Source organism: Urocitellus parryii (genome assembly GCF_045843805.1).
Source record: "Urocitellus parryii isolate mUroPar1 chromosome 13 unlocalized genomic scaffold, mUroPar1.hap1 SUPER_13_unloc_8, whole genome shotgun sequence".
NCBI classification, from domain to species: domain Eukaryota; kingdom Metazoa; phylum Chordata; class Mammalia; order Rodentia; family Sciuridae; genus Urocitellus; species Urocitellus parryii.
Genome location: NW_027551776.1, coordinates 1,083,289 through 1,111,245, shown reverse-complemented (window position 1 = coordinate 1,111,245; position 27,957 = coordinate 1,083,289). Strand labels below are relative to the sequence as shown.

At 36.2% G+C, this 27,957-nt stretch overlaps 1 protein-coding gene across 1 annotated transcript in view; it reads left to right on the top strand.

The window, feature by feature from the left end:
• Window positions 1–27,957, top strand: part of LOC144251463 (contactin-associated protein-like 3) — a 181,886-nt gene that overhangs the window by 65,206 nt on the left and 88,723 nt on the right. The window contains 3 exon segments of the mRNA XM_077794357.1: window positions 6,571–6,832; window positions 10,870–11,016; window positions 25,309–25,480. Of these exon segments, the coding sequence (XP_077650483.1) occupies window positions 6,571–6,832; window positions 10,870–11,016; window positions 25,309–25,480 (581 nt within the window).

Sequence of the window (27,957 nt, the reverse complement as noted above, 5' to 3'; positions counted from 1 at the left end):
AGAATGTGTATTCTGCTATTGAGTAGAATTCGCTGTGTATACAATTTGGTCTACATTGTTGTTCAAATATACTGTTTCTTTTTTGATTTTCTGTGGTGATGGTTCTATCCAGTTTTGGAAGTTGGGCATTGAAGTATCCTACTATATTCAATTGCTTCAGTTGTGTCAATGTTTGCTTTATATATTTAGGTTCTCTGATGTTAGTACATTTATTTTTATAATTATCGTGTCTTACTAGTGCATTGACACTTTTATTATTCTTTGATGCTATTAAAGTTTTGTCTCTTGTAATACTTTTTGACTCAAAATTTATTTTGGTTGATATATGTTTAGCCACCCATGCTGTATTTTGGTTATAATTTGCATGGAATATTTTGTTGCATTACTTAACTCAGACTATATCCGTTCTTATATGTAAATCTGAGTCTCTTGTAGAAACACATAGTTGGATCTTGATTTTTCATCTGTTCAATCACTCTTGTGTCTTTTTGTTGAGAAATTTAATTTATTCATAGTAAAGCAATCATTAATGAGGAAGGTGAATATTTTTGCATATAGCATTTCTAACACTAAATGGGTGTGGTATCTTTCCTTCTGAAGTCAAATTTATGTTACCTTTTCTAACACCAGTTCTCCAATTCTTGGACTCCAACTGTGTGTCCTACAATTCAGAGCAATTCTGGTACTTGATACTCCAAATTAGTTTTATACTCCATACTCTTAAGGAATCAGTCTCACAAGACTGTCCTTTCTTAAAATGACATTTGCAAGTACCAGGTCTCTGGGTTACCCATACTTTTGTCAGAGTTGCCTACAAAGTCATCACAGTTCCCCCGGTTCAGGTTCACTAATCTGCAAGAATAGCTCACAAAACTCTGGAAAACACTTTACTTGCTATCACTAGTTTATTTTAAAAGTTACTTACTAATAAGCAGCCAGATGAGGTACTTAGGATAAATTATGGAAGAGTTCTAAACATAAGAGCTTTTGACATCATAGTTTAGGACACACTACATTCCTGACATTCCTGACACATGGATACTTGTATGCTCTCCAAACCCTTTGTTTAGTGATTTTTATGGATTTTTAAAAAATATTTATTTTTTAATTGAAGTTGGACACAATACCTTTATTTTATTTATTTACTTTTATGTGGTGCTGAGGATCCAACCCAGGGCCCTGCATATGCTAGGCGAGCACTCTACTGCTGAGCCACAACCCCAGCTCCTTTATGGATGTTTTTTGACATTGATAGATAGAGTAAGCTAATAGCTCTTGGATTAATTTCAACCTTCATCTTTTCTTGCCTTCCTGGACTTCAATTAATGCAGTGGAAATTTCCATGCCTCTAATGATTCCTTGTGTCTTCCTGGCAACTAGCTCTGATCTTGCAGGTACATAGGAGTAGCACTCAGTCACCAGACTTCTCTTGAGTGTACAGAAGGCACTTAGAGCTCTGGAGATTTCAAGGATTATAGGAGCTATGTATCAGGAACCATACCAAATGTTTTTTATTGTATCACAGAAAGATATTACTAGCATTTTGTTAAAGGTTTGCTACCTATCTTATATGTCTTTTGTCCTTGTTTTCCTTTTATTCTGTCTTCCTTTATTTTTTAATTTTTTTATGGTGAGATGCTTTGATTTCTTTCTTTATTTTACATATCTTCATTGTGATTACAATTAGAATTAACTAAAATATTGTATAGTTATAACAGTCTACTTCAGCTAATCAACCTCAATTGCATATAAAAACTACATTATTAATTTCTCCATAGACTTTATATTATTAACATCAAAATTTACATCATTTTGCATTGTGTAATCATGAACATATTTTATATAATTGTTTTAAAAATTTTTGTCTTTAACTTTTATACTAGAATTGAAAAAGCAATTTCCACAGTACTGTTACAATGTTACATTATTCTGTACTTATTTATGTATTTACCTTTAGCAGCAAGTTTTATACTTCCACATGCATTGATGGTGCGTCTTAGCTTTGTTTTTTTTTTTTTTTCCACCTTGAAGAATTCTCTTTTTTAACATTTCTTGTAAGACTGATCTTGTAATAATAGACTTCTTCAGGTTTGTTTGGGTATATCTTTATGTCTCTTCAATTTTAAAGGACAGTTTTACCAAGTATTGTATTCTTGGTTTGCAGTTTTTACCTTTCTGCATTTTGAAATATTCCAGTGCCTTTCAAAGTTTCTGCTGAAAAATCCAGTGACTGTCTTGGGGAAGTTTTCTTCTTGTGTCGTGTCCCTTTTCATTAGCTGATCTCACAGTTCTCTTTGTGTCTGACTTTTCACAATTTGATTGTAATGTCTCTCACTGTGGAATTCTTTTGTTCCTCTTATTTGGATTTCCTAAATGTAGATATTCCTTTTTTTTTTCAAATTTCAGACGTTTTTTTTTCCATTTTTTTTGAGTAAGTTTTTGTCTTTGTCTTTTCTTTCTTGGACATTCATAATTGTATATATTGGTTTATTCAATGGTGTCCTATAAGCCCCAAGATTTTTCTTTAATCTTTTTCACTTGTTTTTTCCTATTATGCTATTGACTGGCTTATATCAAATGACCTGTCTTCAAATCCAGTGATTCTTCTGCTTGATCTAGTATGTTGTTTTGATGTAGATTGAATTTTTCTATTGAATTTTTTCATTTCAGTTACTGTTTTCTTTCAGGTCAAGAGTTCTTTTGACTCATATGAATCTTTGCTAAAATTTCATTTTGTTCATGCATTTGTCTCCCAAGTTCATTTTGAACACTGCCAGGAAATTCATATGTTACGTGTCAGTAAAATTGGGGTCTTGAAGTTTTATCTTGTTCCTTTTGGACAGGCATGTTTTCCTAATTGTTCATTTTCCTTGTCTCTTAGTGTCAGTACCTGCACATTAGAACAAACAACCATCTTTTCCAGTCTTCATGAACAAGATTTGTATACAACAAGACCCTCAGTAGGAAGCCCTGCCAGGGACCTTTCAAACTCTCTGTATATGTGTCTTTGCTGGATTTATTTGCATAAACTGCCAGTTAGGAGATTTGCCTGTTTCTTTTTTCTTTTCATCTTTCTTTCTTTAATTCACAATCTTTTGCTGCTTCTATTTTCTTTCTGTGGTATCACTAGTTTTCTGATGCAGCAGCACACCAGGACTCCTTTGAGTTCTCGGAGGCACACAGACATCTAGATTATACCAGGTCTCATGCATGCTCTGAAAATGGTAAGACTGAAGCCAGTTCTGAATATTTGGCATATGTTTCTTTCTCCTCTCTTCTTCCCAGAGATGAGCCAGGCTCTGGGATTCTCAATGATTATTTTGTGCTGACCAGGAGAAGGGCTCTGGAAGATGACTGCATAGTAGTCCAACCTTTGCCTTTATTCTCAGTGGCCCGCATGCATCTAGAATATGCTGGGTCCCATCAGTGCTCTTAGACAGGTGAGATAAAGTCAGTCCCTTATACAGCCTCTGAAAATTTTGGAACATTGCATACTTGATCCAGCTCTTTCCTTCCAAAGAGAAGCTGAGATTTTGTGATTTCTTTACCCACTTTATCATACAATGAAAACAGGTTATGATAATTACTTACATGATAGTCTTATCTGCCACCTTTTCCCCCAATGGCTAACAGGTATCTAAAATGTGCCTGGTCCAATCAGTGCTCCAGGAAAAACAAGATATAAGCCAGTCTCTCTGGCAGCCCCTGAAAAAGTTGGAAACTTATACATACAGTCCAATCCTTTTTCTCTTCAGGAACTGGAATTTGGTAGTTTTTAACCTTCTTCTTTTTCTGCTTTACTGAAGTTGAGAGGCTGTAGCAGGTGCTCTCAATGTCTCCTAGATTTCTACAGCATGCCAGCTTCTAACTTGCTTCAAGATAGGCGAGAAGGAACCAGTCTGTTGGGCAGAAGCCTATCCCTGGAAAATTTGGAATGTTGGATACAAAATCCATCTCTTTCCCTCCCCATGAAGAACCTGGGATTTGGGGGTTTCAGCAGTGCACTCTGTGCTGAGCCCTGGGGAGGTACCATAAGGAGTACTTGTTTGATAGATATCTTCTGTACTGCTCTTTTTATTCTCATCCAGGGTCCCTTCTTTTCAGGGTTCAGATTCAGGTAAGAAGTAAACCAGTTCCTTGGACAACCCTCAGGAAAGTCAGAAAATTGGATTTGGATATACAGATCAGACCCTTCCTTCCTCCCTGGGAAGAAGCTAAGTGCTGTAGGTTCCTAGCGCTCTTCTGGCGCTGTGCTGGGAAAGGGATTATGTTGTGAGGGTTTTATGGATTTTGCTACCAGCTTCAATGTGGTTAGTTTCATGCTTCTCTCCTGAGAAATCTGGTTTTTGATTTTTCACAAAGGGAGTCTATCTCTGTGTCTTTGCATCTTTGTGTCTTGGGGAGGCGGGAAGGAAAGGCCAGAACTTCCCATACCATTTCTCTGAGTCACCTCCCAGTTTTTCTTTCTGCTTAGCTTTTTTTGCTTTCCTTCTGCCTTCTCCCTGCAGAGCTGCATTTCCTCCCAACACTGTCATATTACTGGGCTAGTTTACCTGCCTTATTGCATCCAGCACAATCAAATCCCAGGTAGATCTGTCACAGGCTCATATTCACACACGTTTATTAATACTTACTAATCTGAATTTGGCAGTATTTACAAATATGTTTCTCTGCATCTTTTGACACAGTAACACATTTTGGGAAATTTTCTTGAGTTACAAGATATAGTTCCATTTTATAATGGTTATGAAACTGCTTCATTATTTTCTTCTTTTTCCTATTGAGGGTAGTTATCTTATTTCTACTTTTTCCCACTACAAATATTTGCGCATGCTTTCAGATATTGAGGCTTTTATTTTGATGGGATAAAGTGTCTAGAGTAGATTTTCATAGCCAAAAGATTTCTCATAGTTTTAAGTTTGAATAAATGTCACATTGCTTTCCTCATACTGTAAGAACATAATTTACCCACAGAATGTGACAATGCTTACCAACATCATGTCCTAGCCAGTCATGTGTGTTAAGCACCATTTAGACTTTGCCAGCTCAGTGGAGTGAAGGAATGTCTCTTTCCTAGTTCATGCTTATCTGATTTTTGGCAAATTAATCTTTGGGCATATTTATTGTCCATTTGGATTAGCTTTTCTGATCATTGTTCATTTTTGTTTTTTTAAGTTCTTTTAACATTTTCTTCTCAGAGGATTATATTTGATAGATAACCTTACTTTTCAGATTTATCAATTTTCCATTTAATATTTTAGGATACACTGAGTATATTGTGTGTGTGTGTATTTATTTTTTTATGGTCAATATACCTTGTATTTCTTCATAGCATTGGAGTGTTCTGTCTTTGGTATGCTTCTAAAATGTCAAAATCTATATAGTCTCATGGATTTTATTGCAAAATTCTAAATTAGATATCTTCATTTAAAGTCTTTGATTAACTGAAATGTATTCTTTATGTCATATAAGATATAGACACATTTTTATATTCTACCTCTGGATACCCATTTGTTCCTGTGCTGCTTGCTAATACAACTTTCTCTACAATGAGTTGAATCATAATCTTCAGAACATACTAACTGTGCCTATGTTCTCTTTTTGTGGCTTAATTATTCTGTCCATTAGTTTGTCTAATTGTCTATACCAGTCCCACATTGACTAAATTTGGTGATTTGGTAGTATGTTTTGGTATCTGGTAAGTTTTATCTAACTGTTTTTCTTTAAATGATACATTTTGGAGAGGAAGGGCAATTTTGAGACATGTATTCTTCCATGTGAAATTTGTAAAAATTTATGTAATTCCAGGGGGAAAAGTCTTCTTGTTTTTATTTTATTTGAATTAAATTTTTTATTCTGAAACACTCTGAATAAAAATAAATTTGGTCCTTAGAACAAGAGAGATAATCCAGAGATTAAAAGCCCCTCTAAAACATAAATACATGAAACAAAAGCATCTTATAAGACAGATCAGACCTCAGCTGGAGCAACTAAGTGGCAATGTGGCCTAAGGATCTGTGAATGCTTCTGAGAGGAGACCAGCCTGCCTCTTGGGACATCTGACCTATCAACTTTTTCTCAAGATAAAAAGAAGCACATGTCCTACGTGAGATGTAGAACCTGTAGTTGGAGTGACCCCATTATTAGCATATTTATAGAATCAGTACAAGAAAGGAACAGTTCTTGGAGTAGGTGATCCTCAATGCCATCTTCCCATTGGGTAAGGTTATCTGGACAACTCAGGGAAGGAAAGTTGACTCATCTATTATCCCAGTTCAGCATAGGGATGGAGTGAATGTGGCTTGAAACTCTTTTACAGATGCGGAAGAAACAGGGAGGATGGAATTTTCCTAAGATTCAGACTGAGAAATAGGTTCAATTATAACAGTGCCTTGATTTGAAGGCCCTGTCTCGGAAATATCATGGATTTTTGATGGGATAGCCTAATTTTTAAAGTCTGAATGTGTTAGAAGATGTATCAGAAGCTTTAAATCTTGGAAAGTAAATTGTTAATGTATTACAAGTGCCACCACCGCACCTTTCTAATATCCTCCTTTACTGTATTCACAGGGAAATGTGTCCTTCTCGTGTTCACATCCTCAAACTGTCCCTGTGACTTTTCTGAGCTCAAGGAGTTATTTGGCTCTGCCTCACCCCACTGGAGAGAACTCAGTAGCTGTCACTTTCCAATTTCGAACGTGGAACCCAGCAGGGCTGTTGCTGAAAAGTCAGTTTCTACACTGGTCAGGGGCTCTTGTCCTTGTTCTTAGTGATGGAAAACTCAAGCTGAGCCTCTGCCCACCTGGCCAGCCAGTGAGAGCTGTCATAGCAGGTGAGACATCACAGTGCCTTTGTATAGCCATCAACATCCTTACCCATAAGCCTGAGAGTAGTCATTTTTGAATGAATAAAAAAATTGAAACAATGAGATATTCATAATCCCAGTAGAACTAACTAGAGATTCTATTTTCCTTTTTAAATGGGAAACTCTACGTTGCTCATGGGTGAGTCAATGTGACATAAGTCTGTTTACATGAAAGTATAGCTGTCACAGAGTTTAAAATGTGACTTTTATTATCTTATTTTGAGGGTTGGCAATCAGAGGTAAACTTGAAACACTAGAAAACATTAGCCTGATCCTAGTCTTGAGAAAATGGTTGGATCTCTTTTAACATCTTTCAAACCCACCCACACTCTGATTATCAAAATACAGACAGTCTGGGACTTAGAATAGTTTGACATAATATTTTTCAACTTTACAGTGGTGCAAAACCCATATTCATTTCGTAGAAATCATGCTTTGAACTTATAATTTTGACCTCCCTTGCCATTCAGGTATATGGCAGATGCTTTCTCAGTGCTGGCAGCAGCAGCCAGCCATGTTACCTAGGGAGTCTTGTTATCACAGAGGCCAACAACCAACACTGTGCAGTGTTCTGTGAGGTCAGTGGGTTTTTTGGATACAGACATTTGATAAATTAAATGAGATATTCAAAACTTTATTATAAAAATGGGTTTTATCTTATTTTTTTCAAGTATAAGCTAAAGTATGTTCTTCATGCTTAACATAGGCCAGTGTAAGTTATGATGTTTTGTAGGTTAATTAGGTTTGTTAAAAGAATTTTTGGCTGTGATATTTTCAACTTAAGATAGGTTTATTGGGAGGTAATTCCATAGTAATTTGAGGAGTGTCTATAATTTAAGTTATATTTTTCCCCTTCTGTCAGAGCAGCTACCTTAGGAAGAGGCTACATATTTTAGAGTAAACCTCCTATAACTTGTAGAGAATATCATCTTTGAACATTAGGGACCATTTTGCATATGAAAATTAATGATGGTTTAAACTCAGCTGGAGCTGAGAGTATGTCACTCCATGAATGTTGAATATGGAAGGGATATTTTGCTTAGGGTCTGAAAAGCTGGGAGTGAAAATAAAATTTTTCTTTCTTTTTATAAACCAAAAATTATTGACCACCAGCATACTGAATTTCCTTGTGAGCTAAACTGAGAGCATTAATTCAGTTAGTGACCGAAATCCTGGTTTGTTTATCATTACAATCTGTATGCAATAGTAGCTGGAACTGTTTATATTTTTTACATGGAGATATAGGTTACCCCCATATGTATATATGTATATACACACACACACACACACACACACACACACACACATTAATTGAACTTTTTTTTTGTTAGCCAGCACTATTATAGAACCCTTTTTCTTTTTTTTGTGTGTGTGTGAGGGGGTGTCAGAGACTGTGAACCCAGGGCCTTGCACATGCCATACCACAATTTTTAAGTTAAAATCGTTACATGGAAAGACCATAAGAGTCCCCCCCCCCACCCCATTTTGGTTTGTTCTCCTAGTTCTAGGATTACGGAATTTATTTCAGAATTCTGTTTCAGAGTTAACTTCATCAAATATGTTTTAGCATCTTAGCAAAATCCTCTATCTTCTTGTTTACAGATGTTCTCACTTTCTAGAGCAGGATCTATGACTTTTGGGGTCATGTTAGAAACATGACCTACATAAGAGAATTATGAGTCCCCAAAACCAAGTCACTAGTGGGAGATCAAGCAGAAGGAAAAAGCTGGTTTCTAGAGCATTTACAGAAGTTGGATTTATGTGCTCATTTGGGCAAGGAATACTAAAATATGATAATTATATGTAAGACTGAACTTCAGCAGGAAGAAAGACCACATTTTATTTGGAGATTACATCTCCACTGGGCTACAAAATGACTTCTGATTCCTGCAGGTTGATTTTTATCCTTAAAAAGCTGTGACTAGTCTGTACCTTTATAATTTATTAGATACATTAGTTAACTATGTTGGGACCTCCCTCAGGTGATAAGATTAGACTCAAGCAGTTTAGTAGCATCCTAGAAATCAAGCATTCACTAATTTGTTGTTTTTAAGTGAATTAAACTTTTTCTCTGGGATCTTCTTATTTCTACAAGACAATTCCTAAAGATCTCAATTAATAACTCTTCCCCTCAGGGAAATGTGCATCTGCCCCCTGAAGTAACCTCTTGTCCATTAATGTCAGACTTGGTCAAGTGACACATTTTGTTAAATGGATTCTAAGTGGAAGTGACATTGACACATTGCAATAGGAGCTTCAAGAGCCATAGCAAAACTCTGCCAAGTATTTTCTTCTGTAAGCCATGAAGAACTGCAGGCCATGCATTCATACTTGGTCTTACGTGAAAAGATCATGTGCCACAGAGTGGATGCAGATCTGCTGCTTGGATCCACAGCCAGATGAACCTTAGTTTGTTAGTCACTGACACATGGGTTGTTTGCTGCCACAAAATACTCTAGTGGAAGCTAATAAAAATTGCGTTGGGCAATGTCCTGGGATGCTTGCTGTTCACTGATTCATCTCCCGAATGACAGTGTGAATTTTCATCATAAAGCCTTGTAATGGAGCCAGCAGGAGATAATTCCATCGTGCTCAGTTGGTTGCCAGTCCATGACTCCACCACCCTCTGTTCCATCATTTTAAAGAAGATTAGATAGTTCATTTTAAGATGCAAGAGACTGACTGCTTGAGCAAGAACTAATATTTGTATTTAAAAAATAAAACTATAGTTATAGGTGAATATACTGTAGCAAATTTGGAAAAGAGAAAATGTAAAAATGGCATAAAATGAAAACATAGTTTTCTCATCCAAATATGTAATTTTTAAGAATACTTCTGCCAGCTGCCAGATGGTGGTAGCCCAGGCCTGTAATCCCAGAAGTTTGGGAGGCAGAGGAAGGAGGATTGCAATTTCAAAGCCATCCTCGGTAACTTATCAAGGTTGTAAGCAACTTAACAAGAATCTGTCTCAAAATATTTTTAAAAAAGGGCTGGGGATGTTGCTCTGTGGTTCAGTGCCCCCAGGTTCAATCTCTGGTAACAACAAAAAAATAATATATCTTCCAACTTTTTTTGCATGTTTATACAAAACTTAAACACGTCCACATATACCACATACATTTTAATGTAATGCTTTTTTAGCTTTACATTTTATTTTTATGAATATCTGTGCCTAATTAGTGCCTAAATTAGTATTTTTGTGAATGTTTGATTTGTTTATTATACCTGAGCATATCATTTTGTTTAAATTGTCTACTAAGATTATAAAAATTAACAATACATGCATGTAAGAAACATTTTTAATTTGAAATCTTGGATAATATTTGTACTTCTCAATAGCTAAAGATATTATTTAACTAGATGCCCTGTGTTCTGTCAGAGGAAATGTTTTCTCATCACAGGATACTTCAAGGTCAGTGGTGGAAAATGTATTCCACAAAAGCCCTAGAAATGGAAGAAAGTACTCCTGTCTCCTGGTGTAGAATGTAGGACTGTCTGCTCTTTGTTTTTATGCCTTTTATTCTGATTTCTTTTTCTTCCCCTTCCCTCATACTTATCTGACTTAAAGAGTGGGGAGAAAGTGAAAAATAGTGCTGGCAATGGGTATATAGACCATAATATTCCCAAATGAACATAATAATTTTTGTTAGAACATAATAAGAACCAGACAAACCAGTCCATAACCGGCCAACCAGAGACAAAGTCTCCCTCGAATCCCTAATCCAACTCAACAAGCCCCTGTCCAAGCTGACATGGATAATCCCTTCCTCTTGAGCAGGCTACAGGCTCACCTAATCACCTTCTCAGGATCTCCTACTGAAGCTCAAATCATTCCTCAGCCTTTCCCTGTCTCCCTTTGAGATCCCACACAGAAAAACAACCCAGGGCACTTGAGGTGGGATGTGGTGGTCGTTGACAAGCAAACTTGCCATTGTCTGCATCTACTGTTTTCAGGCACTGATCCTGTACTGGGGTCCCTTATAACCCACTTTGTTTACCTCCAGGTGATGGATTAAATGATGGTCAGTGACATTCTGTGTCCTTATCTGCTAATGGGAATCATTTGAGCTTGAAGGTGGACAATGATGCATCCTCTGCTGCCCATTCCCTGCGTGGGCAGATTCATTCTGCTAATACCTATTATTTTGGGGGTAAGTAAAAGGCACAGGCCATATTAATCAAACCGTCTTTGTGTCTTCCACATTCCAAGGTGACTGGTATTGCTAAATGAAAACTGATATTTTAGAATGATTTTTCTCTTTCAGTGATAGTTGGGAATTTTGATGGACAAAGACAATAAATTGTGGCCTAAAATGCAAGTCTACTCATTGATCTTATTTAAATGTGCACTAATGTGATTGATTTTAAATAGAGCTTCCTCTTGGGAGTTGTTCTCAACTACAGCTGCACGTGGCAATTTACTGGAAAGCTTCAAAAATGCTGGTGCAGGGCTGGGGTCATGCCACAGTGGTAGAGCACTTGCCTAGCATGTGTGAGGCTCTGGGTTCCATTCTCAGCACCACATATAAATAAATAAAATAATAGGTCCATCAACAACCAAAAAAAACGATGCTGGTGCTGAGTTAACTAATCTTGTGTCCTGAGCCAGAGGTTTTTTAAATGCCCTTCAGGTGATTTTAATGTGAAGACAATGTGGAGCATCCTTGTTGTCTATTTCTAACTCTTATCACAAGGAATTTCCCTAATCCCCAAAGGCTGTTACAACCTTTCGTTTTAATTTCATTTGTCAACATTATTACTGCATAGTTGCTTTATTCTGACTGCTGGCTCCTCCTCTCCCTGGAATGTTTCTTCAGCAACACCTGAAAGCTTGCTGGAGATGCTGACTCACTGCCCCTCACCTTCTGCATCATGATCTGCATGTGACCAAGATCCCAGGTGGTCTTCAGTACTTTAGAGTTTAAGAAGCCATCTATATGGAAGGGCACTATTATGTACAATAGAGCAAGATATTGTCTATTAATTTTTCTACTCTTGTTTAGCAATGCATTTTACCAAGTCAACACCAGGCCATATCCTCTGGGCTCCAGTAAATGGAGCATTTGCTTGCTGAATGGGTCTTCGATTTAGTTCATCCAGGATCCCTTCAGCCAGCAAGAGAGTGCCTCTGAGGGTAATGAATCTCCATCCCTGGGGTAGTCAAGTGAAAAACTTTTGCCACTAGATGCTTGGACCTGTCAATAGTAAGAGTTATTTCTAACCTTGGCTTAATGCCTTTCTTGATATTATTCCTGTTTTGCATTTTATAGTTGTTCCTTTCTAAAATAAGATTGAAATCATCATGGAGATAGCTTTCCAGCCCAAAAAGAAAATATAAAACCCTCCCTAAGAATTGACAATGGAAACACAAACCATGAATCCAGTTGTTTAATCTTTCAAGTTTCCTAGAGCAACCATGACTGCAAGAGGTAAAATAGTGTCAACACCCTTAAACATTGGACTGTGTACTTTTCTTGTTTGCTAAATATGGTACATTTCTGATCCTGAGAGGGTTTTATGAGATGTTTGCTATTTATGAAAGATTTTATAGCTCTGCAGAGAAACAAATTCCTTCAATACCAAAATGAGAATTTATACAAGAACTATAATTCAAAGGGTAAAAGATTCTGAAGCACTAAAAGGGATAGGAAACAAAATCCTTGCTGTATTGTTTAATGATACAAAATAAAGTACACTGGAGAAAAATGCTTTCAGATCACAGAATCATCTTTCATATTATAACACATATTCAGAATATGCAATGCACAGAGCCATGAGCATAAGTACTTTCCATAAATATTTACACACTGATGTGATAGGAATTGTTACTGGGAAATAGACCACATTCACACATTTATACAGCATTACTAATATTTCTTAAAAGCCTATAGAATGCAACATTATAGTATTTTTGAAGCTTCTCTTACTTCCTTCAAACTCATCTCCCAGGGAGTTATTATCTTGCACTTCATAGGTTTATCATCTATGTAAGTAATTTAAAGTAGTATTTTATTTTGTGCTGGCCCACTTTTAACTTAATACATAGGGTAAGACTGTGCATTCTTCCATGACTTCCTTTTATTCTTTTTCATTACTTTCTGAGATCCAGCCATGTATATGTGAATTGGCAAACTTAATTAATTTTTACTGCTGCATGGTTTTCAATGAATATTTTATCATAGTTTACTTATCTGTCTCTTTTTACTATTGATACATGTTTTGATTGTGCCCATATTTACTATTTTTTAAAAAATTGTTAATAATTCTTGTACAGTTGCTAAGAATCATCTTACCAGTGATTTTAAAAATTTTTCTTTATGTACCATATTATGGTGCTCAAATGTAGAGTTGGTTCAGTGAAGCAGAAGTGACATACTGCAGTTTAAGTGACATGTACTGGTTGTTAAGTTGCATTCATTAGAACTCACATAAGTTATGCACACAGACCGAGCTTTTGGTTCCACCAATATATTCGACGGGACCCTAGAGATCTGGAGTTAAAACAGGCCTTTCTTGAGCATTTTCATAAAATTTTATTGTTAGACACAAAAAGTTTCTTGCTAATATAGTTTCCAATGAGAAACTATTTCCCTAAGATGAGCGAAATTACAGATTATAAACATCCTAACAGGGAGGGGAGCTTGACAACTTTTCTTCATTATGACTTAACAGTTTTTCTGTTATAATTACATATTGGCACTTAGTTGCAAAAATATTTTCAGAATTTGCGATCCCAGCACTTCATTCCTAAGAAATGTATAAATATAGAGTGACCTCTATATGCATGGCTGTAAATAACCAACTAATTCCCACAGTACAATTTTAGACACAAATTCAGACTTAGTCCTCTATAGATATTATGCCAATGTAAATGTATCTTTTTTTCCTGAAGAAAGAATATGTAATATTTAACAAACTGAAGTACTGCTTTCATCAGGTAAAAACACACATGCAAATAAATACTCAAACATATCAGTTTGCTCATTTTTTTTAGATAAAAAGGTATCTATTATTTGTACTCCCAGGAAACCCAGTAGAGAAAATGTAGGATGAATAGACATTGAGTTCTGGCTTTTAGTAGCTATATTATACTCAGAACTTTAATGCATAGGTGTTCCAGGTTTGTTCTGGGGCCACTCAACTTCATCTTTAGAGGAACTCCACCCTGACAACCCCAGAATTAGAATTATTTTAGGCAATCACAAGAGTAGTTGGTTTCAGTGTTTCTGTTCATTTAATTCTCTTTTTAATTAGTGTCCATTGGTTCCAGAATATGTGTGACACTGAACAAGGAAATTTACTTCACCCAGTTCACACACTGTCACAACAACTGGGCTAATAAAGTGTTCCTGGGTCCACTAAGTGGAAGTCAGTTAATGACATTGATTCTTCAAAGAAATCAATATCCTGTGATCTGAGACACTGTACACCAGTTCTCTTCCCCTTTATTTCCTAATGTAAGCTTAACTCCTTATTCCCAATTATGTTATAGCTATAGTCAACCAAATTTTGTGATAGTACTTCACCCTAAAAGCATATATGTGTGCCTTGCTATTATAGTTAGGGTGACAATAAATTTATTGTCCAAACCAGGTCACTTTAGAGAATGAGAGGGATGATATGAGTAATTATGAAAGGACAGCAACATAAACCAAGACCTTCTGGTGGCATGGAACTATTTGCTATGTTATCTGCTATATTTTGGTCTGGATGTCTCAGTATGCAGCTTTCTTCTTGTGAGAGAGATTCACCTACTCAACAGTGTTTTAGTCAACTTTGTGTTGCTGTGACTAAAAGACCTTGCCAGAATAACTTAAAGGAGGAAAAGTTTTATTCTGGCTCATGGTTTCAGAGGTTCAGTCATGGTCAACTGATTCCATACCTCTGGACCCAAGTTGAGGCAGAACCTCATAGTAGAAGGCCATGACAGAAGAAAGCAGCTCACAGTAGTCAGGAAACAGAGAGCTGTACTTACTAGGGACAAAATATAAACCCCAGAGGCATGCCTCCGGTGACCTACTTCCTCTAACCAACATCCTACCTGCCTATAGTTACCACCTAGTTAGTCCATATTAGTGGATGAATCCATTAATTAGGTTGTAACTCTCTATCATTTCACTTATGAACATTCTTATATTGTCTCACACATGAGTGTTTGGGGCCACCTCATATCATAAACCATAACAAATAGCAGTATTTATTATTTCTCACATTAGAACTCTGATTTAATCATCTTTTTCCCAGCCTAAGGATGTGTGTGTGTGTGTGTGTGTGTGTGTATGTGTGTGTGTGAAGTGTTCTTCAAATAGCTATTTCACCATAGCATATTATACTTTTGGTGCCTGCTATTAAGGGTGACTAAAAGTTAAAAATTCCCTGCTACAGGATCTTCCACAGAGTTGGGAATACTAATTATGTTCAAAGGTACCAAAGCCACCATATGTGAAACATGAGGGGACCACTCTGTAACAAAGTCTCACTCTGCTGACCTCTTTCTGGTACCGTGGCATAAAGTATCAGGTACTCTTGTATTCCTCACAGGTACTTAATCATAATGATGCTCCTCATTAGTGAAAGATACATTTTATTATTTGTACAGTAAGCATCCACTTCCCTATTTACATCTTTAATCTCAAATGAAGTCCCTAATGAAGAAACCTCCATCATTTTACCTTTTGTATGGGCTTGGGAGAAACCTTCTGCATGAACAAATGGAACATTCCTGGCTTTTGCTGGCTTTGAATCTCAATTTCCCTTCCTTTTATACTTCTCTCTCTGTTGTGACTAGTGAGCCATGTACCTAGTGGCTTGACCTTCTTCTTCTTTAAAATTCTACATTAAGAAATGTTTATTGTAATTATTGGACTTGGTTTAATTTTATTCCTAAAAGAAAAATATACCACATTTTATTTTGCAATAGTTTGAGGTCTATGATCTAGATAAAAGGGAAATAAGCAGAAAAGAAATACTAGTGATTCTTTTTTATTATTTTGATTTGTTATATATGTCAACATAATACATTACAATTCATATTACACATATAAAGCACAATTTTTCATATTTCTTGTTGTACACAATGTAGAGTCACATTCTTCTTGTCTTCTTACATGTACTTAGGGTAACAATGACCATCACATTCCACCATCTTTCTTACCCCCATGCTCCCTCCCTTCCCTTTTCCCCTTTTCCCTATTTAAAGTTCATTTAATCCTCCCATCCATCTCCTCCCCCCCACCACAGCATATTATGAATCAGCATCCTTAAATCAGAGGAATCATTCAGCATTTGGTTTTGGGAGATTGGCTAATTTCACTTAGCATCATATTCTCCAGCTTCATCCATTTACCTGCAAAAGCCAAGATTTTATTCTCTTTTAATGCTGAATAATGTTAGTGATTATGCAAAAAATATTTGACTTAATATTGCCATTGCCTATGAAGTTCCCATCAAAATTCCAAAGATGTTATTCATAGAAATTCAAAAGGCAGTCATGAAATTCATCTGAAAAAAATAAGAGTCCCAGAATAGCCAAAACAATCCTCAGTAAGAAAAGTAAGGCAGGAGGCATCACAATATCAGACCTTAAATTATACTTCAAGCTACAGTAACAAAAATGACATGGTATTGGCACCAAAAGAGATATAAACACCAATGGTACAGAATAGAAGATACAGAGACAAACCCACATAAATACAATTATCTCATACTACACAAGGACTCCATAAACATAAACTGGAGAAAAGATAGCCTCTTCAACAAATGGTGTTGGGAAAACTGGACATCCATATGTAACAAAATGAAATTAGGTCCCTATCTCTCACCATACACAAAACTCAAAGTGGATCAAGGACCTAGGCATGATACCAGAGACCTTGTGCCTTTTAGAAGAAAAAGTAGAAAAAGAAAAATTCTCCATCATGTCATCTTAGGAAGTGACTTCCTCAACAAGATTCCTAAAAGTGCAACAAGTAAAATCAAGAATCAACAAATGGGATGGAATTATATTAAAAAGCTTCTTCACAGCAAAAGAAACAATCAAGAATGTGAGGAGAGAACCTACAGAATGGGAGAAAATCTTTGCTACTTGCATCTTAGAGTTAATCTCCAGGATATATAAATAATTCAAAAAACTTAGCTCCAAAAACAAACAAGAAACCACACAAATAACCTAATAAATAAATGGGCAAATGAACTGAACAGACACTTCTCAAAAGAGGTATAAATGGCTAACAAATATATGAAAAACTGTCCAATATCTCTAGCAATTAGATAAATACATATTAAAATTACTGACATAATCTCACTCGAGTCAAAATGTCAGTCATCAAGATTACAAAAAACAATAAAAGTTGGCAAGGATGTGGGGAAACTGTGCACTCATAAATTGCTTGCTGGTGGCGCTGCAAATTGGTGCAACCACTCTGGAAAGTAGAATGGAGATTACTCAAAAAACTTGGAATGGAACCACCATTTGACCCCAGTTAAATCATCATACTACAGTGACACAGATACATCAATGTTTATAGCAGCTCAATTCACAGTAGTTAAGCTGTGGAACCAACCTAGGCATATATATATACACTCCATTGGTATATACACACAATGGAGTATTACTCATCCATAAAGAAGAATGACTATGACATTAGCAAGGAAGTGGATAGATCTGGAAACTATCATGCTACGTGAAATAAGCCTGTTCCAAGAAGCTAAACGTCAGATGTTTTCTCTGATATGTGGAAGCTAACCCAAATAAGGGGAGAGGGGGAAAAATAGAAATTCAGTTGATTATACAAAGGAGAATGAAGGAAAGGGGATAGTGATAAGAAAAGGACAGACAGTGGAAAGAATCCAAAATATTTTTCCTTTGTCTTTACATTAATAACCATAGTCAATCCCAGCATCATGTACATCCATAAGAATGGGGAACTAATTAGAATAAGATATATTCCATCCTTTATGTTTATATCAAAATTAATTCTATCTCTATAACTAAAAATAAGCAATAAAGAAATGTTTCTATTACTTCTCCTAATGCTCCTAATAAGTTACTCTAAGTAGAAGACACCTCTATACTGATATATCAATTTTCTTCCAAATGCATCCAACCCTTCAGAAATTCTTTTATAAATTAAAATAAATGCATTGAAAAAAATAAAAAATAAAATAAATGCATTGGCACATAAAATAAGCATAAAGAAAGGCTCTGGAGTTTAATGAATATTTTTGATATAACATTAAATTTGAAATATCAAAGTTTTTTTGAGGTTAATTTAAGATTACATGTTGCCTGTCAATTGTTTTAAACCAGATGCAGGTCTTGGCTTGTTTTCAATTATATTTGTCAAGATGCACAGCATTTTTGAAAGTCTCAGCCACTGTGAGAAAAGTGAAAATCAACTATGTGCATTTTATGAAAATCCTTTGGTAGAAAGCCAGCACATATTGTGCTGGAGTAAGAAGAGGCTGAATTTTAATATCCTGTTCTTTGAAAATGCATCAGTGATCTGAAGACAAAAGAACAAATAGAAACGAAAGAAAAAAATACCTGTATATAGTGGTTAAAATCTTTACTTCATAAAATTATTTGCCCAATTTGATTTTAAAGGTCAAATAGTGATTGCAGACAGGGTGGCTCTGCTGGGCAATGGGTTCTCAGGGTACCCACTGGGGGCCGGGTCACTCCCACGGGGACTCCTAGGCCAGACCTGGCTTCTTCAGGCAGCGCCTGGCACTCTGAAATGAAAAACTCTAGCAATTCTTGGTGGATGAGTTGGAGTCATCATTCAAGGCTTGCTTTATTTCTCTTGTGAGTCAGGATTATGTCAGTGGCACCATCAGGAAGCAACTTGAACTGGTGTTGTCTAGTGTATCCATAAATTTCTGGATATTGTGAGACAGACAGGATGTTTTTTCCCCACATAAAAGATTGCAGTTTTTTTATTTTCTAGAAACTAGAGCAAGTAATCACAGAGAATGTCTCAAAACTAAGGAATGAATTGCAGGTGAAAGACACAGTGGTGCAGAAGCCCTTCACAGAGCTAAGGCACAGACTATAGCAGGTGCTGGAGGACATCTATGTGTGACACAAAAAGCCCACTCTTGGCTCCTTGGTCTACCTAGAGCAGGTGACTGGCAGTATCTCTGTGCTCCAGGTACCTAAGGCACCCTGTGCGGATGTCTCTCTGTGTGAGCAAATGTCCCTCTGTGTGGGCATGGCATTTTAGAAGACTGCCAAAAAATGAGTTGGTGTCCGTTTTGTTTCCACCTAAAAATTTCCCCTATTTTAATGAACTGTTAATTGCTTGAGTACTTTATAAAACGCCTATAACTTGGTGAAAAAAATATTATGAGGAGCCACTCCAGAAAGCACTCTAAGTTCGAATTTCAAATCAAAAGAGAGCCTTATTTACCTGACCAGGGACTGTCATGCACAGTAGAGATTCAAGCTCTGTGAGAGGAAAGCAGCTTCCTGATCCATCCAAGGAGAATATAAACACAAAACCATAACTCAGTGGCTTGTTTATGTAAGCTAGCCAAATGCAGAAATTAAAATATTAATAAGTGGGCCTTGGGGCTCCAGGCAGTACTGGAATTTTCCAGTCAGCAAGCAAGCGGTAAAAAGAATCTTTAAAAAAAGCATTAGCTTTGCAGTTCAGTTGACCACAGTCCTGGGTTCAAGCAGGTGCTAGACAGTCACATCCTGAATTTGGGCAGGGGTTGGTGGGGTGACAGTCTCAAAGTCATGTAGACTCACAAGAGCATTCAAACCAAGGATGTAGCTTACCATGACCACCACTGCATCCTGAGTAGGGTACAATTTGTGGGGTACAAGGTACAGAAAAACAAATTTTTAAATAAGAAAACAGCTTTAGATTCTATTTCCTAAAAATGGGTTCATGCAGTTCTCTCTTCATAGGAACAGTAACAAAGAAACTAAGATGGAATTTCTATAGTCACTTTTTTTTTTTTTTTTTTTTTTACTAAAATGACTACAGTGACCATATTCCCATAATCCCAGCAAGGCGGGAATTATTGCAAATGATTAATGAGTCTCTACGAGAGCAATTGTTTTACACAGTACTAGTAACTTATTTGATGCCTACTTAAAACTAAAGTTATCTTATGGCCTACACACACATTTTCACCTGTCATTTTACCAATATCTATAAACCCTATGTCTTTTATCCTATGCAAGGCTATAAGATCAAGTTGCTATGTTAATCTCACCTTATCTATATTAACCTACTTGCTTATATTTATTTATAACTATACTGACACACTGACTTATCCTCTGACATAAATCCTGTTTTACAGTTACATGATTTTTCTACTAAGGCTTATTCCTGATGAATTTATGTCTTACTATTGCTTATCTATGTTATCTTACCTTATTCCTGTAGTCTTTATGTCTGTTACTTATTGATTATCTATTCTATCTTGCCTTATACCTGTAACCTATATCTATGACTTATTGATTATATTGATCAGTTCACTCCATAACACCAAATGAGGGTTTGTAGCAAAGTTTAGAGTATTAGTGTGATGACATAATTTTTTTTTTAAAGAGAGAGAGAGAAGAGAGAATTTTTTAACATTTATTTTTTAGTTTTTCGGTGGACACAACATCTTTGTATGTGGTGCTGAGGATCGAACCCGGGCCCCACGCATGCCAGGCGAGTGCCGAGTGCTCTACCGCTTGAGCCACATCCCCAGCCCGACATAATTTCTTAAGGCTTCTTGCTTGTTTTATAAAAAGTTCCCATTATTATGTCTTGATCTTTTTGTCTCCAGCTTTTAGTTTGTTATGTTCAGAGGGGAAAAAATATCAAAGTAGTCTGAGAATCAGGGAAGGAGTTTGATTATAGGCCTTTTTTTGATAGAATTATATGTAAATTTGCTGTTTCAAGACTTTGTATCAAGAAGAGCAGTTATTATGGTTTAGATGTGTTGTTCCCCTAAAAGCTCATGTTAAGATAATGCAAGAAAGTTCAGAGGAGAAATGATTGGGTTGTAAGGGTCTTAACCCAATCAGTATATTAATCCCCTGATAGGGATTAATTGAATGGTAACTGAAATGTTAGGATGTGACTGGAGGAGGTGAGAATTGGGGCATGGTTTGGGAGTATATATTTGTATCTGGCCAGTGGAGTCACTCTTTTTTTACTTTGTAATCATCATGTGAGCCACTTCCCTCTGTCACACTTTTCCACCATGATGTTGTCTTAACTTAAGCCCCAAGGAATGGAGCCAGCCTTCTATGGACTAAAGCCTCTGAAACTGTGAGCCCTCAAATAAACTTTTTCTCCTCTACACTTGTTCTGGTTGGATCATTTAGTCACAGCAGTTGAAAAGCTGACTAAAACAGCAATCTAATGTAATGTTTGTAAGGATTCCAAAGCATTACAGAGTGCACACTATAGAGTGCACATATTCTATAAATGGGTCACAAAAGGGTTAAAATATGCTAAGTTAGTTTCGTAGTGTTATAGTAGATACTTAATTTGATGCTTCTTTTTATTTTAGTAAATTTATGTTTTGTGTGGTGTTTACTGCTTTTGAGGGGAGCTGTATTAGGACATGATATGCTGGATGCCTGGTAGTAATGAACCAGTGTGAATAACAAAGCAGACCCTGTCTCCCTAGCATGACAGCTGGGACACGAGTGAAGCACCAGGGGTCAAAGCTCACTCTGATTCTTATACTTTTGAGTTTTGTTTTGTTTGCTTGTGTTGTTATTTTAATTTTTGGAGAAGAGACAGTTTACATGAAGGAATATTCTTGCCCATGGATTTGATGCCAGGTATCTAGAGCCTTGGGATTCCGGGTGACCTGCATAGTGATCCTCAGCTATGTGACCTCCACAGAGTGCATGAGGTGTCTCCACTGGGGAAGGTACTTTGCCCTTTCATTGAAGGAAGTGTTTCTTTTTCTGTTTTATTCATGTCTTATTAGACTGCATCCCTTTACAAACACTCTGCTTTCTTTTGAATAGTAGGTCTGTGGGTCAGTGGCTTGGTTCATTTTGTTCTCTCCAGCCTTGAAGATTCTTCCCCAACATGCGCAGACATCCACTCATGTTCCTGGTCTGGCCTGGATACCATCTGATTTATGAAGGCTCCAAATACCCTTCCCATTTCATCCCAGGGCACAGGACTTTTTATTCCTCCCATTGTCCTTCCTTTTTTCTCCCTTATGGGTCAGTGAATCCTATCTGATTCTGTACCCCTTGCTACATTGTATGCCCATAGAAATTGAGAATTATTCCCTTGAAGATATAAGACCATATATTTTATATGATGCTTTGTTCTCACTTCAAGTATGATACTTTTTACTCATTTTGTTCCAGTGCTTTGTGGATAATATTTGGCATGTGGACCTATAACCTATAATTTCCTTCCTAAAATCAGCTGATTCCCTCAGTTAGAACGTATAGGTTAAGTGGGGTGCATGTAGGTTACAGTGGGGTGCGGTGGTGCATGCCTGTTTTCCCAGTGGCTCCAGAGGCTGAGGCAGGAGGATCACAATTTTAAAGCCAGCCTCAGCAATTTAAGCAAGGCCTTAAGCAATTCAGTGAGACCCTATCTCTGAATAAAAAAAGGGCTGGGAATGTGGCTCAGTGGTTAAGTGCTCCTGGGTTCAATTCCAGGTACCCCCACCCCCCAAAAAAGTATAGGTTAAAGCTTTCAAGTTATTTTTACTCACATTATAAGGATTTAACCTTGTCATCTTATGCTAATTGGAAGCTCTGATTGGCAGCTTTAAATTTCTTGATTAAAAATCTAAGTTTGGGGCAGTCTTTGAATGATAAAGGAGATTTTGGTAAAAAGATTGGAAACTGTTCTACTTGGTGCTTAGTGAAAATATTTTGAACTATTGTATATGCAGGTTATTGTCATTTCTTTTTAAAATATATTTTTAGTTGTAGATGGATACATTATCTTTATTGTACTTATTTACTTTTATGTGGTGCTGGGGATCTAACCCAGTGCCTCACATGTGCTAGGCAAGTACTCCACAACACCCAGCCCTGTCATTTCCTTACATTAATTCACAAGTTACCTGTCAAATAACAAATTTTTCAATTGAAAAAGTAAACTAGTCTTAAAAATAAGGTTATAAATATCAGCATTAGAACTCTTTAATATTAAATCATTGGAAAACATGTAGCAAAAAAAGATAATTAATTAATATTAACATATCTACAAAGTTTAAAAACAGTTCTGAAATAATAAAAATGAAACATAATTTTTTAAAGCAAAGAATAAATAAATGTTCTCCACTATTTTATTACTGTTTTCAATTATACTTCTCATAAAATCTATAATTTTTAGGGTTTACAGCAGTCTTTTTTAAATGCTGTATAATTTTAACATTTGCGTATGAAAATTAAGTATTGGATTCAATAAATGCTTTGAAATTTTATTTTTCTTTGTTCTAGATTGGGCTCCCCAGAAAGTAGACTCTGTGGGAGATTCTTACACAGGTGGCTTAGTGGGGAGAATTAATTTGGAACAACCTTTGGAAAGGTGAGAGAGCCACTGGAGGTGGATGGGGGACAAAGCTGAGCTGCAATAATGCTGTTACAACAGAACACTCAGAAGACTTCAGGGAGACTCAGCAGCAATGCTCCTTGGGGATGTCCCAGCTGAGCCAAGGAGTTCGGGCACCGTTTCTCTCCACTGCATCATTGGATGCTAGGTAGCCCCTAAGAGGGCTGTCACTGGAAGCTTGTAGGATCCCTTAAGACCCTGGGGAGGGCCCACCTCAGTCCTGAAAAGGCACTATGGGTGGAGGACTGGGCTGTATTGTGCAGTGTTCACTTTCTCAAAGAGTTACCTATTATGAAAGCTCTTTGCAGGTGCTGCATCCTCTTTCCTTTTCTTTTACTTCCCTCTTTTTCATTGCTTATGTTACAGTATGCAAATCTAAAAACCTGAGACTGTTTGAGAAGGGAAACTGACTAGAGGGTGAGGAAATACTCAAGTGCTTGCTGTCTTCATATGGGCTGAAGGGATATGCTGTGGACTCTTCTTGCTTTCATTTGGATTTCAAAGAGATGTCCTTGCTCTTCATTGTTATAAGATCATTGTCATTGTTTTAATCAGCTTTTTACTGTTGTTACCAAAAGACCTGACAAGAACTATTTCAGAGGAGGAAAAGTATATTTTGGTTTCAGACCATTGATGACACTGATGACTCAGTTAGTCTGGGCTGGAGTGAAGCGAAACATCATGGCAGAAAGATGTGGCAGAGGAAAGCAGCTGGGGACATGCCACCTGGAAGCAGAGAGAGAGAGAGAAACTGCCTTCTTCACAGACAAAGTATGCATGCCCCCTGGAAAAAATAAGCACGCCCCCTGGAACCATGTCCTCCAGCTATACCCTACCAATTTACAGTCACCGTGAAGTTAATCCATATTAGAGGATTAATTTAGATTAAGACTTTTATAGCCCAATATTAGGGGATTAACATTAGATTAACATTAACATTTTATAACCCATATTAGAGGATTAACATTAGATTAAGACTTTTATAATCCAATCATTACAACTCTAAATTTTCTTGCATTGTCTCACATGAACTTCTGAGGGACACCTAATATCAAAACCATAACAGTCATCTAGAGTAATCGAGATGTGAGATAAAACTACTATATAGGAAATGCAGTTCGTAACTTAAAGAAAACTGATTAATGGTGGAGATGGCAGGACTTGTAAAATTTAATTTTTAATATTGCCCTTTTTAAATGGACTATTATAGATGCTAATTTTCTCTTATTTGCAGTGCCATATCATTATAAAAACACTTGTTAATTTTTGATCATTAATGTTGAAAAATAAAGTTGAAAGATGTTTGATTAAAGTGCCTCATTCAAAAGATATGGGAGAAGTTAGATTTATATGACCAATTATTATAAAATATTAAAATATGTGTATGTATATATGTCCAAATGCACATTAAAGTAGATATTGAACTTAAAATTTAGGTAAGTTCAGCATATTTATGTCAATATTCAATTTAAAATTACTTTTCAAACATTTTAAACTTAGCCAGTATTGATATGCCTATAATTTTCTTCTGGTACTACTGTAACATGTCTTTTAGTTTATATGGTCTAGTATTATGCTACAAGTATTGTTTTCTTGTGTTGCTTTGCTTAAATCAAAGGTGCAATAACTATTTGCAGGATTGTACATCTTTTCTTCCTCTTGTCTTCCCATAAGCTTGACTCTAATGATTATTTTCATGCTCTCTCTTTATTTACAGCTTTTCTTCTTGTTACCCCACTATCATCCTCATATCTGTGACCTTTCTAGGTGGTTTAGGAAGTCTAATCCTCAGGTGCCTGTAAACAAGGGAAGCAACAGTCTTTATACAATAAATACTGTGAAATAGCTTTGTTACAGTTGTTGATTTTCTCCTGTCTTTGTCTCTGTTTTCAGGCTATCCTGAAAACAGCTCTGGCTCTCAATGTGAAAATCCCCTGGGAGGGTTTCAGGGCTGCCTGAAGCTTATCTCCATTGGCGGCACAGTGGTGGATCCCATCTCAATACAGCAGGGGGAACTGGGAAACTTCAGCGACCTTCAGATAGACTCCTGTGGTATCACAGACAGGTAGGGGCCATCCTAGATCATTACAGCACACCTGTTTCAGTATTTTCTTTCTTTCTTTCTTTTAATTAAAAACACAGGCACAACTGTAAAAACACACTTTTTTCATGCCTTTCATGACAGCAGGCTTACTTCTTAAAGATTCCACAACCTTCCACTGGCTAGGGATTGAGTCTTCAACACTTAGACCTTTAGGGAATATTTAAGATCCAAACTGTAACACATTGAAAATAAGAGAACAACATCTTTGGTTTTAAACAGTTGTTCCTTTCAAACAGTGTTGTCTTGGAAGACACACTCATGGATTTTCCTTTCATATACCTTTAAATCACTTAAAGTTTTACAGAGTATTACTGATGCTTGTAATCACTGATGCGAATAAATACTGACAAATATAGATATTCTTAAAAATTGTCTCATTACAGAGAACAGATTAGACTATTCTAAAAAGATAGTGGATCAGTGAGGGCCAGTAAATCAAAGTCATATGTGGTTAGCTCCCTTTTCTATAGTGAAAATGAGAAGTAAATCTTGTTTCAAGAAAGGTTGATGCTTCAGGGAATTTTAGCAATGTTGTAAGCAAAATAAAGAGAGAGATTCCCCAGTTGCCCCAGAGCTAAGCACTGCACTACTTCAATGAAGATAAGAAAAGCAAAAGTTTATCACTATAGTATAATAAAATTGTTAAGCATTGTAATTTTATTCAAGTTTTCTTCTTTACCATATTATCTAACTTTTAAATCATTTTGGCTAAAAGGATAAGCTTAGCCATATAGACTAAAATTTTTTTTCCTGTACCAGATATACCCAGTTTAATGCCTTTTCTGAAGCAGGGTATGCAAAAGGTTTATACTGAATAAATAAACAAATTCCTTAAATCTTTCCACATCCATGCCTCTGAACCTCTTGAAATAGCTATGTAAAATACTTTGTACAAGAAGTTTATTCTAAATTTATCACTAATTGAAATTTCATGTCATAGCCAATAAACTTTAAGTCACAATTGCAATTTGACAATGTGTTCATAAAGACCATATTTCCCTAGTATGTGAAATATTGTCTCAGATTTTTTAAATGCAAATGTTTATGTTGTCATGTTCACAGTTTATTCTTTTGTAGTGAAATCAAAGAGACAAATAATTTTAGTCAGAAACCTACAATCCTAATTTTCAGAATATAGTTTTTGGGGGCGTATGGGAGATGGCAAAGAAACTGCCATTATTCATAAGGAGTAACTGCAGCTAGCTCTAGTGCCCAAGTTTCGGTGTCAGGAGAGGATCCAGACATCAAATCATGGGGTGCTGATTTCCTTTAAGAATCCATGTCACTTACTTTATTAGTCCAAGGATTGCTACAGAGCATGGATTTTATGAAGTACATTTCCTTGTTCAACATATAAATATTCTGGCAATGATGGACAATAATTAAGAAGAGAATTAAATGAACAGAAACAATGACATCTGCTATTGTTGTGATGACATAAAATAACACTGACATTGGTATCTTCAGGACAGAGCTCCTACCCAGGGTGACAACTGTCCAGTGGGTTAGAGGTCAAAGGTTAGAAGTCATATTTCACTGGCAGTTGCCTAAGTTATCAATATAATCACAGGAAGTTGTTTTAGTATAGCCAGAATTACCTTATAAAGTGTGGTGAATCCTCAATATTTGTCTTATGTAAAGAATCTGAGCCAGGCACAGTGATGCACACCTGTAATCCCAGTGGCTCAGGAGGCTGAGGCAGGAGGATCAAAAATTTAAAAGTTAGTGAGGCTCTGAGCAACTTAGACTATACCTCAAAAAAAAAAAAATTAAAAGTTGGGGCTGGGGATGTGGCTCAATGGTTAAGCATTCCTGGGTTTAATACCTGATATGATATAAAATATATTTATTTATATTCACGAGTATACATGAGCATATGTGTAAATGTCACCAAAATGGGAAGATTTTTCCATATCACACTTAAAATCCTTAGAAGTGTGTAAGTATGTATGTACCTTTCCTTAGAGATTTCTAGAATATTAGATAATCTTCTTTAAGTAAAAATTGAGTTAATGGCTACTAAGTTGTTATGAAAATAGCTGAGAGTACTTTGTATGGTAATATAGTCACTAATTGTAAGTTTTTATGGTTCTGATGGTTTAATGTCTAAAAATATGCCCTCATTCTAATAAGAAAAACATTTGTTTTTCTCTTATTCTTTAGGCCATACCTATTAACTACATGTTCAATACTCCATAAAAAAAATAGATTAGTTTCAAAACAGGACAAAACAAACATCCCCAATCCCAGGCTTTCACCAGCCCTCTGCAAGGCACCAAAACATCTACCCAGACCACTTCTCTGTCTGCCAAAAACATTCATATTTGCTCATATACAGTCATGATTTATTATAATAATGCAGGGGATTTCATAACATATCCATCTGGCAAAGGAATTAATAATTACTGATATATAGACCATTCCTGTCTCAAATGATA